Genomic DNA, 17,394 nt, shown 5'->3' with positions numbered 1-17,394 from the left:
TCCCCCAAATGCCCCTCTTTCTCACCTTGGGCTGCCCAAGTTGACACCCAGGTCCAAGTGGGCTCTCCCTTGCCAGACTCCACTTCCTTTGATCTTCCCTGTGACTCAGTCTCCTCTCTTGCTCCCTTTCTCAACCCTGGTGCTCAAGGAGGTGAGGAAGGGAGAGCCCCACTCCTTCCCCCCTCTGACCTGTCAAATCTCCCAGGCCCAAGTCACTCTCCCTACCTTCCTAAGGCTCTCCTCATCCTTCCCAGCCTAGCACCAAGGGAACTGGGGAGTTGGGCAACCATCTGGATCATTTAAGCCTCTGTAGACCCAGCTTGTCCCAACAATCTGGGTGTTTCATGACAGTTTGGAGCTTCTAGGGCCTAAGTGACCCCGATCATTGTGATTGCACATACCTGACCGCTTGGGTGTCCATCCCATGGGAGACTGAAATTTGGGATCCTTCAACCTCTTGCTGAACCAAGGGAGAGCTGGCCTTTACCCAAGCCGTTCCCTTCCGCCTTGTCATCTTGTGGTGCAGCTGACTCTGGAGCTGGAAGCCAGGACTCCTGAGTCCTCCATCCAGAAGACCCCATGGTCCTGGAACTCACATCCCCCCTCTGGGAAGTGGGAAGACTCGGTTGTCCCTTCCCTACCTTTAGGCGTGATCAGAAGGTTGGGAGCAGAGGGTGTACTCCAGAGGGTCTGCTTTGGAGTTAGGGCTTTCTGTTGGGAGAGGAGGGGTGGAGAAGGAGACGGTCTCTTGCCGGACCATTTTGTCCACCTCCAAGTAGGATTCATATGTCCCCTCCCTCACTCCTGGATGACCTTCCTTCCTCTCTGAGAAGTTCGACGTTCCCACTCTTCTGTGTCCCACCTTACACACCTACGGGTCAACACCTACAACTATGGGGCCCACCCTGCCTGAAAGCAGGGGGATGGCCCCGATGACCCCCGTCTGGGCTTTCTAGCCCAGAAGTCTTTCTCCATCTTTCCTCCTCCCTCTGGCCCCTCCTTCACCTGGCCACCTCTTCCTCCTCCTCCCCGCCCTCTCCTTCTTCCTCCTCCTCCTCCCACTGCTCCTCCCCCTCCGCTCCCTCTTCCCTTCCTGCGGGTCGGAGGTGGGAGCAGAGTCCAGCCCGGTACCTCCCCATCGGGCTCCTCCCCTCCGGCCGGGTCCCCGCCCCCGCCCCCTCCCCAACCCGAGCTCCTCGGCCCTCCCCTCTCCGGACCCGCCCCGGGTTCTAGGCCATGTGACACCCCCCCCACCCCCCACCCCACCCCCCCCCCCCCGCTACCGCTGCTCCCTCCCCATCCCCGCCCCGCCGCCCGGGGCCGCGTCCTGTGCTTGAGCTCCCGGCCCAGAGGGACCCGCCGCCGCTTCCTCGAGACCCCGAAGTAGCAAGCGGCGTCGAACCGGGCCGGGCTAAAACGAGCCCAGCCCCGGGAAAGCATGGAACGGAAGAAAGTGTTCGTGTTGCTCGATGTGCTGTGTGTAGTGGTCGGTAAGGGAACGGCGCCCCTTCCCCACCCTTCCCACTGCCCCTCACCTTCTTGGGGCTGGCTCTGTCTCTCTCTACACGCCCCCGGCCGCAGCGCTGGCATCCCCTTCCCCTGAGGTGCTAGAGTTAGCCCCCCCCCCCCTCCTCTCGGGAGTTTAGGTCCCGTCGGATTACCCCCACCCCCTTCTCAGCTCTGCCCACGGCGTCCCACCCCTATACTGGGTGTAGGGCTAGGCTGGGGAGGGAGGCTGCCTAGGGGGCTCTCCCAGGGTGGTGACGGGGCTCATGGTACGATACTGTACCTCAAAAGGTCCTTTCTCTGGCCCCCTTGCTCCTCCACTCAGAGGGTCAAGGAGAGGGAAAGGATCGGTCTGGGGGGAGCCCCAAGCTGGCGAGGGGACGAGCCTATCAATCAGTGGTGTTTACGGAATACTTCCTGTGGGCAGAACCTAGTCTGGCGGAGAGTGTAACAGAGGTTCCTTTCCGTGGGTTGAGGAAGCTGGCACATGCCTTCACTGAACAGCTGTAGCCCCTTGCCCCCCAGGGAGCAGCTTGCCCCAAGAACGGGACATGGGACCAAACAGGGGTGATCCAGGAAGATGGATGAAGCAGACCCTCGCCAGGCAACCCTCCCCACCCCCCACACAAACCCAGCAGGCTCACCCCTGAGTTTCTTCAGTTTCCTCCAGGTAAAGGGCAGTGATCGGGTTCCCGCTCATCCCCGCCTCTCTCCTCAGCCCCTCCTACCTAGGCCGTGACGGGGGCAAGCCTGGATCTTGGGCCTGGTGCCCACAGGGCACCTACCTGCCAAATGCCCAGATTGTCCCCAAGAATGTGCTTCCAGGGACCTGGTCCTGGCGCCCCTCTGGGAAATTAGCCTGCTGGGCACTAGGACCAGATCCCCTAAGACATGCAGGATCCAACTTTGGAAGGTAAAGGAGGGAAGACCCCAGTAGTTGAGGTCGCAAACTCTGTGGACACCTGCTGTGCTCCCAGCCGGTTGGACTCCCTGGCTGGGCCTTGGGCCACCTCCGGAGAGGGCTACGCAGGCACGGAGGATTTGGGAATTGGGAGGGGGGGGGTACCTTCCTTATGAGTGACTCCTAGAGGTTGAGAAGGGAGGGAAAGGGCAGATATGAGGGGCACCCTTCCAGTGGACAAGCTGGGGAGAGATGAGGCACCACCCCTCCCTCTCCCCGAGGCACCAAGTGCAGTTATTAAACCTGAGGGGATGAGCAGGGATCCGGTCTCCTTTATTCCCCCGCTGTTCTGGCAAAGATGTCCTTCTTCCTCTGCGGTCCCCGTCCCCCCCGCCCCTCTCCTTCCCCTCGTTCCCCCGAAGCCCAGCAGGAGGCAAATCCGTGGCTTGGTCCAAACCTCTGGCCCGCGCAGGGGTGGGAAGGTGAGTGTTGGGTCTGAAATAGCTGCGGGGAAAGACATAATTAACCCGGCTACCCGCGGGGGAAGCTGCAGACTTAATTTGAGCCCTGCACGGCCGAGAAAGGCAGCTCAGATACCTACTTTGGGCCTCTGTGGTTCATTGCCTGGAAAGAAAGTGGTCACCCCCGCCCGCCCCCAGGTGCCTGTGTGCTTCCGCCTGATCCCCCGGGGAGACGGGGTTAGCCAGCTTGGGACCCTCGTTCCAAGTCCCTCTTGGCCCCACCTCTGCTGGGTCGTGGGCGAGAACGGCCAGGCCCACGTCCCGGTGAGGAGGAGGGCCGACTGGGGGGGCTCCCATCCCTCCTTCCCCTCACCCCTCCTTCGTCCTTCTCCTCCTCTTCCCCCCCGCATTGCTCGAAGGAAGACAAAGGTGAAGTGTTTGCTCTGGGGCCCATCGAACAATAGGCTAGATGGGAGCTAAAGGTGGAACGGGCAGTTCAGTCCTTTTAAGGTGGATTTGCGGGTCGGGGCTTCCGACCTAGGGCTGAGGAGAGGTCAGAGGTTTGGGGGCGTGGGGGCACCTTCTCAGCCTAGGATGGCAATGAGGGTGAAGGTTTTCCCCGTAGTAAAAAAAAAAAATGTAATGGTCTTGGTCCAGGAACCCCGTAACCCTGGGACTGCCGACAGAGCAGAATCTAGGATTTGGTTTTGCTGAGAAAGAGATTGGGGTTGTGGGGAGGATGGGGGAAAGTCACAACGAGCCTAGGGGGCATCAGGGTTGTGGGGGGAGAGGGAGGGGGGAGGAGGGAAGGAAGGCAGAGCCTAACCCAGGCTGGCCTGAACCCACTGCTTACCTTCCTGGCCAACGGACAGATGTAACAATAGCACCACTCCCGGGTGGGAGCGGCCTCAGATGTCTATTTTTGCATCCCAAAAAACTGCTCCTTAATTTATCCAAACAGTCTTGTTGACTGGAGGGAGAATGCTGAGGGATGGACTGGTAGTCTCCACCCTGGCACCCTTCAGGGGTCTTGACGGATTTCCTTGGGGAGGTGAGGGGCAGGGGGGCTTTCGGTGGAGGGAGCATGCTGCTGACTTGGGCCTTGGCAGCCACTTTTCCCCCTTGACTTGTTACCTCAAACCCACCCCATCAGGTTCAGGAGTGCCAGCTTCCAGGAGGACTCAGAGGGTTGGGCTCCCTGTCCTGCCTGGGTTCCGAGTTTGAGAGCCAGTGGCTATAAAAGGGATCCGGGAAACTCCTGAACCATCTGGCCTGGGGTCTGGATCTGAGCTGCCCTCTCTGGGTGGGCGGAGAGGGCTGGGTGAGCAGATGGGGTTTGGGAAATTGGCAGCCATTTCTCTGGCCTTTTCTAAGTTTGCTGCCCTCCCACCCCCATCTTGAGGATCTGGCTTTCAGGGTTCTTTGCCACATGGGGACCTCCTGGTGGCTCCAAGTCCAAGGCTAGCACAGTGGGTGAGGCAAGTTCCAGGGGTCCTGTCCAATCTCAGTGTCCTCACATCACCATCTGCCAATTAGAGCGACGACAGCTTCCTAGGAGCAAAGGGCACTAGGGGAGGGGAGAGGGAGTCCGTTGGAGGAGGACTGTGGACATTGCTGTGCCTCTGGATGGGGTTGGGCTTTCTTTGGCATGGGGTCAGCCCCAGCCTGGACCCCTCAGAGGGTGCAGTACTTCCAAGATCTGCTTCCTCTCCCCACCCCATCGCCCCAGGGGATTAAACAAACAGGCAGGTTGAAATTATAGCCAGAGAGCTAGGTTAGGCAGTAGGGAGGACTTTCTAAATGCCAGGAGAGACCAGGCAACTGGGGGTGGGCGCCATCTCCCTGGGGATTGCTAAAGTTGACGAGGGGGGCGGGGAGCACCTGACCACCTAACTCATCTCTGCCTGGGATGGATTAGGCCAGAGGCAGGGGGAAGTCCCAGATGGGGCTCAAGGGATGGTCCCTTTCAGCCCTGGACTCTCTGATTCTGTCTCGGCCTCTCTCCCTCTCAGCCTCCTTACCCTTCGTCATCCTGACCCTGGTGAACTCCCCCTACAAACGTGGCTTCTACTGCAGCGATGACTCCATCAAGTATCCCTATAAGCCGGACACCATCACCCACGGGCTCATGGCTGGGGTCACCATCACTGTCACAGTCCTCATTGTAAGGCTGCCTCGGCCCCTCCGCCCTCTGCCTTTTTTGGGCCCCCCCCCCAAAACCTTGGCCTCCACTGTTGGCATGAGAAACCCAGGCACCACCCCCCTTCTCCACCCAACTGGGGATCAGAGCTCACCCAGTGCCACCTTCCCACCCAGCCCTAGAGGGACCCCCTTTAGGGGGTGCTAAGCTCAGCCCTTTGGAACCAGGGGTTGGGCTACTCCAGGCGAAATCTGGGCATTTGCCCAGTGGCCGGGAGAGTAGCCTGAACTTTTTCCAGGGGGAAGGGCAGTAGCAGCTGGACCACCTTGGCTCCACCCCCAAATAATGTCACATGGGCTATCACCAATACCTGAATGGCCTTGTTCATGGAAGTTCCGCCCAGTGGCTTGGCATCTTGGGAATTTCCCTGACCCTCTGGGCAGACGTCATCGTCTGATCCCACTTGGGACCCCACGACAAGCGTTCCTCTGCACCCCCCCCCCCCCCGCCCTGAGCCGCCCCTCCCTTGTAGATCACGGCCGGGGAGGCCTTCTTGGTCTACAGAGAGCGACTCTATTCCCGCTCCGAGTTCAACAACTACCTGGCCGCGCTCTACAAGGTGGTGGGCACCTTCCTGTTTGGGGCAGCCGTGAGCCAGTCGCTGACAGACCTGGCCAAGTACATGATTGGCCGCCTGAGGCCCAACTTCCTGGCCGTCTGTGACCCCGACTGGAGCAAGGTGAACTGCTCGATCTACATTCAGTTGGATGCCGTGTGCCGGGGGAATCCCAGGAACGTCACAGAATCCAGGTACATGGAAACTTCGATTGGGCTCTTCCCGGCAACTCGGAGCCCTTCTGTCAGTCAGCCAGTGGGGTCCTAGGGGCCCACTGGAGGCAGGCCTGTCTCCCGCTCTAGGAGTCCATGATTAAAAACAAAACAAAAACGGGCCTGGCCCCTGCTCTCTGGACTGAGGGAGAGGAATGGATCATGGGTGGTGCTCGGGGCAGTGGATGATTGGAAGCTGAGAAGGCTACCTGGAAGAGGTAGCCTTGTCCTGAATGCTACGAAGGAGAAAAGGGATATGGAGGAGAAAAATTGGGAGGCTGATCTTTTATCCGCTCTCCCTGGGAGACCAGATAAAAGGGAGGGGTAGTGTGCACCCACCCCCCGCCCCCGCAAACCACCACGTCCACTTTCATCCTAACATGGCTAATGTGCTTACAGTGACAGCCCCCAGGGTTGGGTGGTGGAAGGGCACTGGAGTGGGAGCCCCCGAATCATGTGGGGCTGATTTCTTCTCTGTACCTGTGTCCTCTGGATCTCAGGTTATCCTTCTATTCTGGCCACTCTTCCTTCGGCATGTACTGCATGGTGTTCCTAGCGGTGAGTGTCACGGAGGAGGGACGCGCTTGGGTTCTCTCCTTGTCACTGTTCATGTCTCCAGGCCTGTCTGGATCTTCCCTCCCCACCCAAGATTCTTCTTGGGGTACCAGTTTCCCTTTGGGGGTGGAGGGGAGGAGGAGGCCTGGAATGCCTGGGTCCCTAGGGGTGAATTTCCCCAACCTGGGGGCCCTTTGTCTCCCGAAATGGGGTGGGACAGGCCCTGGCCTGGGTGCCCCCCACCATGAGCTTCCCCCCTCCCGCCCCCCGTGTGTCGGGCAGTTGTACGTCCAGGCCCGGCTGTGCAGTAAGTGGGCCCGGTTGCTGCGGCCCACGATCCAGTTCTTCCTGTTCGCCTTTGCTGTCTACGTGGGCTACACGCGTGTGGCCGATTACAAGCACCACTGGAGCGATGTACTGGTGGGCCTGCTGCAAGGGGCCCTCATCGCTGTCCTCATTGTGAGTGTCGGCCCTTTCTGGGCAGGGCGAAGGGTTGGGGTGGAAGTTCTGGGGCTCGGATGACTTCCCCACCTGGGGGCTCCTCCTGGCATCATGTCTCCTCTGATGCCCACTGCCTCCCTCCCTCCCTCTCTCCCCCCCCCCAGGTCCACTACATCTCTGACTTCTTCAAGGCCCGACCCCCTCTGCAGAGTGCCAACGAGGACCTGGAGCGGAAACCCAGCCTTGCGCTGACCCTGAATGAGACGGATCGCAATCACTTCAACTATCGAGGGACCTCCTGAACTGGGGAGCCTGTGCCCCTCTGCCCCTCCCCAACCCCCCACTCTCCCTTCAGACTGCATCCTCACCCTAGATCTCAGACTGTGGAGTTGCTGTTTCCTCTTTGCCCTCCATCCTGTTCATCCCGGTCTCCCTCCCCCACCTCCTCGTTTCTCCCCACCCCTCCAGGCCTCTGGTGGGGGGGAGTAGAGACTTTCCTCCTGCTGGGGAAGTCTGGGCTGGTGAGGGAAAGAGGTGGATGGAAAATTGGGGCAAGTGGGAGGATGCTAGGAGAGGGTCTGCTGACGTGGGACTTGCCTGGGCTGGGAGGGTCAACCCAACCAACCTAATCTTCATCACACTTCTGGGGCCAGGGTTTTGTGGGCCTCCCTGCAGAGCTCTTGCCCACCACATAGTTTTTTGGGGGGTGCTCTTGTCCCTCAGAGCAAACCCCAAGAACACAAGGTTTTCCTCTGTGATAACCCCCCCACCCCTTTGCCGTTTTCCCACTGCTCCTCCTGCTCAGGGGCCTAGGGAGCAGGGACAAAGGCTCAGGCTGGACTTCCTCCAAGTTCCCTCCCTTTGGGGACATCCCCTGTTCTGGAGTCGATCTCTTCAAGGCCGGGATGCCCTCTAACCCATCCAACCCCGAGCCTTGGACGTCACCCCACAGCCTATACCCCAGCTTTCTGGACACCGCCCTGAATTTTGTATCTATACCTTTTTGTAATGTATTATATGTGTGGGTTTTTTTAATTAGATCAACTGTAAATAATGGCCCTGTGGTCTCTAGCCAGAGCCCCCCATATGCTCTGGCCTCCTGAAGAGCAGAGATAGAGGGGGACAGGCCTGTGAGCTGCCCTTCCCCTCCATCCTTCCCTCCCTCTTCCTGGAGTGGGAAGTGGCAGGGCTGGCCCAGGACAATGAGTCTGGCTCAGCATGGTGCCGCTGTGGGTTCTGGGGCAGCAGGGGGGAAGGGAAGATGTGAACGAGGACTTTTCCCAGGAACCTTCCTGGTAATGCAGCTTGGCTCTCCCAGTGGCAGGCTCAGTGACTAGTGGTCTCTATAGGGGGTGGAAGGGGGGTGACCATCCTGAGGCTCCAAGCTGGTAGGCGTGCTGCCCTGGAGCACTCTGTCCTGGAGAGAAGAGGGCAGAATTGGGGTGGATACAGTGAAGTGGCAGCCACCCGATGGGGGGGGGGGGGGAGCGGGGAGAGGGTTTCCCCTCAAACTCCAGGGTAGGGATCTCCCAGGAGCACAGAAAGTCCCTTTGTCGCAGAAGCACTTCTCCCCCATTCCTCACTCTTTTCCTCCTTGCAGTTACTGCCTTCTCGGTGGCCAATTCCCCACCCCTCACTTATCTGACCCCATCTACTTCTGCTCACTCCCTGTGGAGCTTGGGGGCCCCTCACCTCACTCCCGGGACGCCCAGGAGACGGTTAACCTTATGCCCCCACTCTCTCCTTGGGTCTCTCCCCTCTCCTAGAGAGAGGGGGCTGGAGTCAGGGTTCTGGGGTGTCCCCTGAAAGTGGGAAGGAGGCCGATTTGCGCCCCGTGCCTCCCCCACCCTGAGAAGAATGTGCTACCTCCTCAAGTTTTCTGCTTGAAAGATTCTTCCCCCCACTTCCCCTCCTCCCTCAGCTCAGAGCTGGAGAAACCAGCTGGGCCACCTGGCCTCTTAAAGAGACAGGTCAGGGGAGTGCCCCAACCCAGGAGGGAGAGGGTGGGGTCAGCCAATTTGCTGGGGTCTTTCACGAGGGACATGAGGTTCCTGGGTGGAGTAGGGCCCTCCCTCAGAAGGGGGTGGCACCTCTGCCTTGGGGTTGGGTGAAGAGTAGCAAATCTGCCTTGGGGAAGGGGAGGAGGTCTAGGACTCTAGCTGGCTTCTCACCAGAGGTGAGTGCAATGGGAGCCCACCCCACCCACCAGCCCTCCTGGCCCTCCCTCTTTCCCTCTTCCCTGCTGTGAGACCTGGAGGGGGGTGCGGCTGTGAATCCCAGAAATTGCTGACTCTTTCTCCGGGGAGGCAGGCAGCCTGAGGCTGGTTTTTTTTTTTTCCTCCCTTTTGTAAACTTTCACTTTGAAAACCTCCCTACCTCCTTCCTGCTGGGTTCCAGCCCCCAGTTAACACCACCATTGGAAACCAGCAGAGACAGGACTCTGCTGCCAATGCTGTCTCTATTTCCAAAACAAGTTGAGCTCGGAGAATTTGGCAGGGGAAAAAGAGGCTTAGCAAGCAGTCCAGCTCTGCCCCCTGTCCTCCCTAGGACTCCCGTTTACCCCTCCTTGCCCTGAAGGGTTGCCTCCTCCCACCCTAGGAAGTGGGAGAAAGGCTGGGATAAGAGGGGGCTTCTGGAGGTGGGGTATGGGGGGGAGGGGGCATCTGAGTGAAGTGAGACCAGACTGGCAAAGCAGGGCAAAATGACATGGGCTGCTGAGACCCTCCTTCCCATCAAACTTCTACTCCGGGTCTTCTCCTAACCCATCTCCCAGTCAGCTCTGGGCTTCCTCTACCAGCTTTTTTCTGGTTGCTGCATATGATAAGGGGCCTGCAGTTAGGCAGGGCTGCTCCCTCTTCCCTCCAGTCCCAGTTTCTCCTTGGATAAGGTCAGCGACTCCAGATGGGCTGGGGCTTGGGGGTGAGGGCTGCTAGTAGGGCTGGGTCGATTTCAGCCCTGGACCTGGAGGCAACCAGGGCCCAAAACAATCTTCAACAACCACCGGCATGCACAACTCCCCTTGTCTCCCAGGAAAAAGCTTGGAAATCTCAAAGCACTGAACACACCGGGCTCCCTCCTACTAGGCAGAAAGGACCTGTCTGAAGGGCCAGAACTAGACTCGGGAATTATGCCCGGCAGGCCCAGGGGCTGAGGATTTCCAGTTTTCTCCCCTGGGGTCAGAGGGGTTCCCTCCCTCCCCCTTCCCGTATGAGAGCTAGGTTGACGATTTTCTTTCCTTTTTTTGCGGGGAGCGGGGGCCGGAGAGCGGGGAAGCATGCTTTGGACTGAGATTAGACCTGGCTTCAGGCTCTGCTACTGGTTCGCGAGGGGCTTGAATTCCAGAAGGGGAAGGAGGAACTCACGCAGGGATTGGTCAGGGACAGGTGCCCGGGGCGGGGGAATTTGGGCAGCCAGGGTTGGGAGAGCTGGGGTGAGTGAAGGTGGGGGGAGAGGGTCTAACCAGAGCAACAGGGTAACCGCAGACACCTTCTGCCTCCCGCTGGGTCTAGCGGCTTGTTTCAAAAAGGGGGCGCGGAGAAGCGGCGCTCTCCGCCTCCTGCTTTTCGAGGGTCCCGGCTCGGCCCGGCTCATTAGCAAAGCCACAGGGGCTCGGCCGAGCGAGCGCCGAGAGGAAGTATGCGGTGGGGAGGCGGCTGGCCCCCCGGCGACCCCGCCCCGCCCCCTGCTGGCCAAAACTCCAAGGCCAGGCAAATAAAGTCTCCCGGCGGCGGGGCTTCATTCATTCATTCATTCATTCATTCATTCATTCACTCACTCACTCACTCACTCATTCATTCATTCAACAGTATTGGTTGAGCGCTTACTAGGTGCAGAGCACTGTGCTAAGCCCTTGCGATGAACAGTTCGGCGACAGAAGTCTAACAGGGTGGCGGAGCGACCGGGAAAAACTCAAAGCCCTGGGCCAACTTAAATTCACGCGTCTCCGGGAAATCCCTCTTTCCCTGGCGGGGGTCTAAGGGAGAGCCCCAGCTTGGAGGCAGGTTGGCCTCTCCAACCCCGCCGGGCCTCCATAATGCTGCTTCTCCGGGCGGCCGCTCCCCACCCTGCTCTGTCGGCTGTGGATGGCGGCGGCGGGGGGGGGGGGGGGGACGCTGAGGCCAGCAGATGGCAGCACGAGAACGGCTTTTCCATGTTGGGCCGGGCAGAGTCCGCATCGGCCTTCCTCCCCCTCCCAGCGTCTTCCGCTTCCTGGGCTGGGGCTCCTGGAAGACGAAGCTCTTCTCCGCCCCGAGGGAGTCGGGAAGGCCGAAGGGGTCGGGCCCCGAAAAGGACTCCTCCAGGCCGTCCGCCGGATTGCTGCACGAGAAACGGCCCCTTTGCTGCCGGGACCGTTTTACCCTTCCTGCAGGTAGTTCGAGTGGTTCGAGTCCAGAGCCGAACTGCCAACCAAATTCTTGCCCCTCTTCTCCTTAAAAACAAGACGAAAAGCCGGCCCCCTCCGGGAAGCCTGCCCAGATTGACCCCGCTTGGGGTGGCTGGGGGGGCCCAGAGTCCTCGGGATTTATCTCCTGAGGTGGTCGTGGGTTCGAATTCCGGCTCTGCCACTTGTCAGCTGTGTGACTGTGGGCAAGTCACTTAACTTCCCTGTGCCTCAGTGACCTCATCTGTAAAATGGGGATGAAGACCGTGAGCCTCACGTGGGACCATCTGATTACCCTGTATCTCCCCCAGCGCTTAGAACAGTGCTCTGCACATAGTAAGCGCTTAACAAATACGAACATTATTATCTCCCGTTATCCCCCACCCCATTTATTTTTAAAGGGTATTTGTTAAGTGCTTACCATGTTCATTCATTCATTAGTATTTATTGAGCGCTTACTATGTGCAGAGCACTGTACTAAGCACTTGGAATGTACAAACCGGTAACAGATACAGTCCCTGCCCTTTGATGGGCTTACAGTCTAATCAGGCACTGCTCTAAACGCTGGCATAGATTCAAAGTAATCAGGTTGGACACAGTTCATGTCACACACGGGGCTCACAGTCTCAATCGCCATGTTACAGATGAGGTAACGGAGAGAAGTTAAGCGACTTGCCCAAGGTCACATAGCAGACGAGTGGGCGAGCCGGGATTAGAACACAGGTCCTTCTGACTCCCAGGCCCATGTTCTGCCCACTAGGCCTTGCCACTTTATCCACCTTTCCCACCTCTCCTGGCCTGGAATACCTTCCTCTCTCCTCAGCACCACACCAGCTCTCGCTAGTCTTGAAACCTATACCCTCTGGGAAGTCCCGTGACTCAGGAGAAGCAGCGTGGCTCAGTGGAAAGAGCATGGGCTTTGGAGTCAGGGCTCGTTAGTTCGAATCCCAGCTCTGCCACTTGTCGGCTGTGTGACTGTGGGCAAGTCACTTAACTTCTCTGGGCCTCAGTTCCCTCATCTGTAAAATGGGGATGAAGACTGTGAGCCCCACGTGGGACAACCTGATTCCCCTATGTCTACCCCAGCGCTTAGAACAGTGCTCGGCACATAGTAAGCGCTTAACAAATACCAACATTATTATTATTATTAAGTCCTCTGAGATTACTCCACTTGGCCCTATGCACTCCAACAGTTTCTCTGCCTCTGGAAATAGTACATTTATGTCCCTTGTGGTCTCGTGTCCCTTGGAGGTCTTTCTATGTACCCCTGCGGCTCTTATTCTGTCTCTTCCATCAGCCTATCAGCTCCTCGAGGGCAGGGATCATAGCTTCTCCCTCAGTTCATCTTCCCCAGCCCCTCCGGGTCAGGAACGGTGTTTCTTCCTTCCTCTCTCCTTCCTGGCCCAGCAGCCAGTTCTTCTTCTTAATCGTAGCGCTTTCTGTGTGCAAAGCACTGTACTAAGCGCTTGGAAGAGTACAACAAACAGACACGTTCCTGCCCACAAGGAACTCACAGTCTAGAGGATTTGGCTGCAGGCAAGAGGGTCCAGGCCTCCTCCCGCCCCAGGTGCCTCCGGGGTTTGCCACTCGTCCTCGGCCCCCCGCGTGATTGATCGACTGACACTGGGTGCAGGACAACTGAAAATGAGCTGACCTGGGGAGGAGCTGTAGCCAGAGCCTGGCATAAGCCTGATGCCTGACAATTCTTGCAGGGATGCCCTGGTCCCACCATACCAATGTCCACCCCCCAGCAGTATCTCCTACTCCAGCCTGAGGTGCTAGTACCTGCTGTTTGTGTTCTCCCAGGTGGGGTCTCCATGGCACTTCCACAACAGCCTTTCCTAGGCACAGCCTAGCTGGGCTTGGGCCAATGGCTGGGATCCCCCGAGTTGGTACTGGGTGATAATATATCCCTAATGCTGCCTCCTCTTAGTGCATTTCTAATCCAACAGATTAGTGCTAGGGTCATTCAGTAAACAAGTCCTGTGCATCCAGAAGGGATGGAGCTCTACATGGAATAAACGCTTAGTACAGTGCTCTGCACACAGTAAGCGCTCAATAAATACGTTTGAATAATGAATTTGGGGTCCCTCGGTTGAGAACAGCCATGGTTCTTGCCCTCAGGAAGCTCCCTGGTTTTTTTGTTTGTTTTTTGTGGTATTCGTTAAGTGCCTATGTGCCAGGCACTGTTCTAAGCGCTGGGGTGGATACAAAGTAAGCAGGTTGGACACAGTCCCTGTCCCACATGGGGCTCACAGTCTTCATCCCCATTTTACAGATGAGGGAACTGAGGCACAGTGAAGTGATATGCCCAAGGTCACACAGCAGACAAGGGGCCAAGCTGGGATTAAAATCCAGGTCCTTCTGAGTCCCAGGTCCATGCTCTATCCATTAGGCCACACTGTTGACAGACTCTCCCCAACACACACAGACACTCACAAATCTGGTGGGCCCCCATCCACGTAAACAGACCACACCCTGTGACAGGATCGACCGAGGGGCAAAAAGGGATGGGTTACAGATGGGGCCGAGGGGTTGGAGAGTAGGTGGACGGAAGCAGAGAATGCTGCCCGGAAGTGGTGGCTTTAACGACCACCATGTACAGGAGGGGAGGACAGTGTGGCCAAAGAAGGTGGCTGAGTTTGGGGAAAGTATCACTGCTGGACTGCCTTGCTTCCACAAATGACATGATTGTGTTTTTCCTCCCTCACGTGAACCACTGAGCCCAGAAATCCCAGTGCAAGGCTTAGCTGGGAATCAGCCCAGTAGATCCCCCCCCCGAAACCTCACCCGACACGACCAGGTGTCGGCCCCTGGATCAGGCTCCTCTCCAAGCTCTGAAGCCAAACTGACCCATCCCTTCCCTGGTCAGGAAATCTTTCCCAGGGAGGAAATTGGGGGCCGGAGGGTTGGTGGGGGGAGGGAGATGGATAGACATTGCTTCGATCCATACTGCCCTGGGACCAGCCCACTACCACTTTCGGAGGAAATTCCCCAGACCCAAGGAAGGGGTCGGAAGGGGGCTGGAGAGAAGGTTGCTGAGGGGCCTGGAAGGAGTTGCTCGAATGAATAGTTTATTTCTGATTTGCAACAGCGTCTTGGGTTCTGGCGCCGGAAAAGCCGGCCATTTCCGCTGTCAATCCCCTTCGTGGAAGGTTAACAGCTGGTAGCTGCACAGCTGCAGGCTTGTTTATTTGGTAACTCTTTCCTGCTTCTCCCAAGAAAGAAAAATGCTATTCGGGGAGGGGGGCCCTCCTTGGCCACATAGGGAGGGGCCCCAGGAGGAGGCTCCCAGAAGCACAGCTCCTGTTTCCGGTTCAACTATTCACCAACCCTCCCTGATCACTGTCTGGGCAACTCTCGATTTTCCAGACCCTTTTCGTCTTCCTCCTCCTCCTCCTCCTCTTGTTGCTGCTGCTGCCCTCCTTATGACTGGACTCAGATCTGTTCTTTCTGCTACTTAGTATCAGCAGGGGTAGGTGGATGGAGGAGGGAGGCAGGAAAGAGGGTGAAACAATTGCCTACAAAAAAATTAAATAAAAAAAACTGGTTGTGGTTATCCATGGATTTTAGCCTCCACCATGGACTCGGGCCTGAACAACAGTATAGACTATACAGAGAGTGCTTAGGGGGTCCCTGGAGTGATGAAACGTGCCGAAGACAAGCGGTATCAATCTAGGAGGGCTTCCTGGAGGAGATGGAGTTATAGATTTTGAAGGAGGGGAGGGACCTAATTTGAGGAGAAAGAGCAGGGAGAGCATTCTGGGTAGGAGAATGACTAGAGCAATGATTCTAAGGTGAGAGAATTGTGTGTAATGAGCAGGTTGAAGACTGAGCTGGAATGTAGTTTGGGAACCAGAAGAGGGAGTGGGAGCAGCAATAGGTGGAGGATTCAAAAGGCTGCTAGGAGGGCAGCGAGCTTGAATTCTATGGTATGATCCCAAGTGCCTAATAGAGTATGATCCTTGACTCCTCCCTCTCTTTCAACCTCTGTATTTCAGTCTGACACTGAATCCTGTACTGTCCTTCACTACAATATTTCCAGAATCTGCCCTTTCCTCTGCACACGAACTGCTGGTCCAGGAGCACCTCATAGCCCGACTTGACTACTGAATCAGCCCCTTTGCCATCCTCCCCACCTTTGGTCTCTCCTTTCTCCAGTCCACAGTTCGCTTGGCTACCCAGGTTACTTTTTCCAAAACATCTTTTTTCACCCATTTCCCCACTCCTCAAAAACCTCCCATGGTTCTGCACATCAAGCAGAAACTCATCGACTTTAAAAATTCTCAATCACAGCTTTCTTCTTATCCACTCTCTTCTCCCACTATACCCAGCTCGCACTCTTCACCCTTCTCAAACTAACCTACCCGGCTGTGTCAAGTTCTTGGCTCTTCTGCTGTGACCCCTGGTTAGTGTCCCTTCCCTTTCATATCCAACACACCTCAGCTCTCTCTCCTCAAAGCTCTTCTGAAATCACATCTCTTCCAGGAGGCCTTCCCTGATTGACCACTCATCCCCCCACTTTATAATAATAATAATAATGTTGGTATTTGTTAAGCACTTACTATGTGCCAAGCACTGTTCTAAGCGGTGGGGGAGATACAGGGTAATCAGGTTGTCCCACGTGAGGCTCACAGTTAATCCCCATTTTACAGATGAGGGAACTGAGGCACAGAGAACTTAAGTGACTTGCCCACAGTCACACAGCTGAAAAGTGGCAGGGCCGGGAGTCGAACTCATGACCTCTGACTCCGAAGCCCAGGCTCTTTTCCACTGAGCCACGCTGCTTCCCAAGTGTCTCCCCAAGTGTCACTTCAGCCATTCCCGCCACCTAAGCACTGTAAGGACTTAATACCCCGGCCCTGAAATGCTGATGATGAGGTTGATGAAGGTGATAAAGCCCTGATCTCCCAGCCCTATTTTTCCCCCAACTGCCACTTACAAGTCACCAAGCACTTATGTACTCAGCCTTACCCCTAAGCAGCCATCCACACACTTTGATATTCCATTGTTTAGTCTCTGTCTCTCTCTGGTGAGACTGTAAGCTCCTCCAGGCCAGGATGGTGGTGTCTACCTTCTCCACTGCGCTCTTCCAAGTGCTTAATGTCTGTGGAAGGCTATTTTGTGTGCATGTTGAGTGTTCAGTATAGAGCCTAAATCGCTTGACAGAGACAATACAACAGCTGTTGTAACAGCATCGTCCAGCTGGTGAGGCCCAGGCTAGCACCGGGACTCCTGGGTTCCAATCTTGGCACTGCCTCGGACCCTCCCACACTGACTCAGGCTGCCCTCTCCTCTGCCAAGCGATAAAGCTGGCACTGGCTACCACAAACGGTTGCCGGACCAAACTGTAGGGCAGGGAATGAGGTGAAAGGTCATGGCTCCTGGCCAGGTCCTGGTTGCAGCTCCAGACACCATCCATCAGTCAATTAATCATATTTATTGAGCCCTTACTATGTGCAGGGCACTTGGGAAACTATAACATAACCAAGTTGGGAGACACAATCCCTGCCCACAAGGAGTTCACAGTCTAGAAGGCATACCACCATCTACAAAGATAGATATTAAAAGAAATTATGGATAGGGGAAATGGCAGAGTATAAGGACATGTACATAAGTGCTTTGGGGCTGAGGTTGGAGTACTGCTGATCCAGTAACTCCCCCCCGCCCCCCGGCCCCAAAGTTGTTCCAGATCCCACAGAGGTAGGAATGGTTATCAGTGGAGAGGACCAGAGCAGCAGCACTGAAGTGGATCTCAGTGTCCCTTGCGTAGCTAGAGGCTAACCAGAATATCCAGTGCTGAGCCACCCTCTGATACTCAAAGGCGGGATCGCTGACCCCTAAACTAGAGGATCCTGCCGATGTCGGCTTTTTTTTTCCCTGCCCCGAGGAAACAGGCTAGAGAGGCCAAATCCAGGCCTCGACGTGGGGGTGGAGTGGGGGGGGGGGGGGGCGCCTACCTACTCCCGGTGTCTTTTAGCCCTCCTCGGGGGCCCACCTTTCCCCTTGTTTAGCCAAAAATCCCGCCTGGGTTCGACAAGGGCCTGGCTGGGAGTGGGTGTCGGGGTGGGGGTAGTGAGGGTAATACTGACTCCCACCCCTTGGCACCCGTTTCTCCCCGAACACTAATTAGCGAAAGAAGAGGAGGGGGGAAAAATCTCCTCAAGGCGGGAGATTAAAA

General features: G+C 56.9%; 1 protein-coding gene across 2 annotated transcripts; it reads left to right on the top strand.

Annotated features, from left to right (window-relative positions):
• The first annotated feature begins 1,300 nt into the window (after positions 1-1,300).
• Positions 1,301-7,886, top strand: PLPP2 (phospholipid phosphatase 2). 2 transcript variants are annotated; one of them, XM_029052003.1, is made up of 6 exons: positions 1,301-1,490; positions 4,881-5,032; positions 5,541-5,818; positions 6,337-6,394; positions 6,674-6,850; positions 6,997-7,886. In XM_029052003.1, the coding sequence occupies exons 1-6, from the start codon at positions 1,439-1,441 to the stop codon at positions 7,132-7,134; spliced, it is 855 nt and encodes a 284-aa protein (XP_028907836.1). In that variant the 5' UTR covers positions 1,301-1,438; the 3' UTR covers positions 7,135-7,886. The 2 variants fall into 2 exon arrangements, with proteins under 2 accessions (XP_028907836.1, XP_028907837.1); XM_029052004.2 differs by lacking the exon at positions 1,301-1,490 and adding an exon at positions 2,310-2,419.
• The last annotated feature ends 9,508 nt before the right edge of the window (positions 7,887-17,394 follow it).

Source organism: Ornithorhynchus anatinus, chromosome X1 (assembly GCF_004115215.2).
Source record: "Ornithorhynchus anatinus isolate Pmale09 chromosome X1, mOrnAna1.pri.v4, whole genome shotgun sequence".
Classification (NCBI taxonomy): Eukaryota; Metazoa; Chordata; class Mammalia; order Monotremata; family Ornithorhynchidae; genus Ornithorhynchus; species Ornithorhynchus anatinus.
The sequence above is the reverse complement of the archived record's forward strand: the minus strand, read 5'-3'. Positions and strand labels throughout refer to the sequence as shown.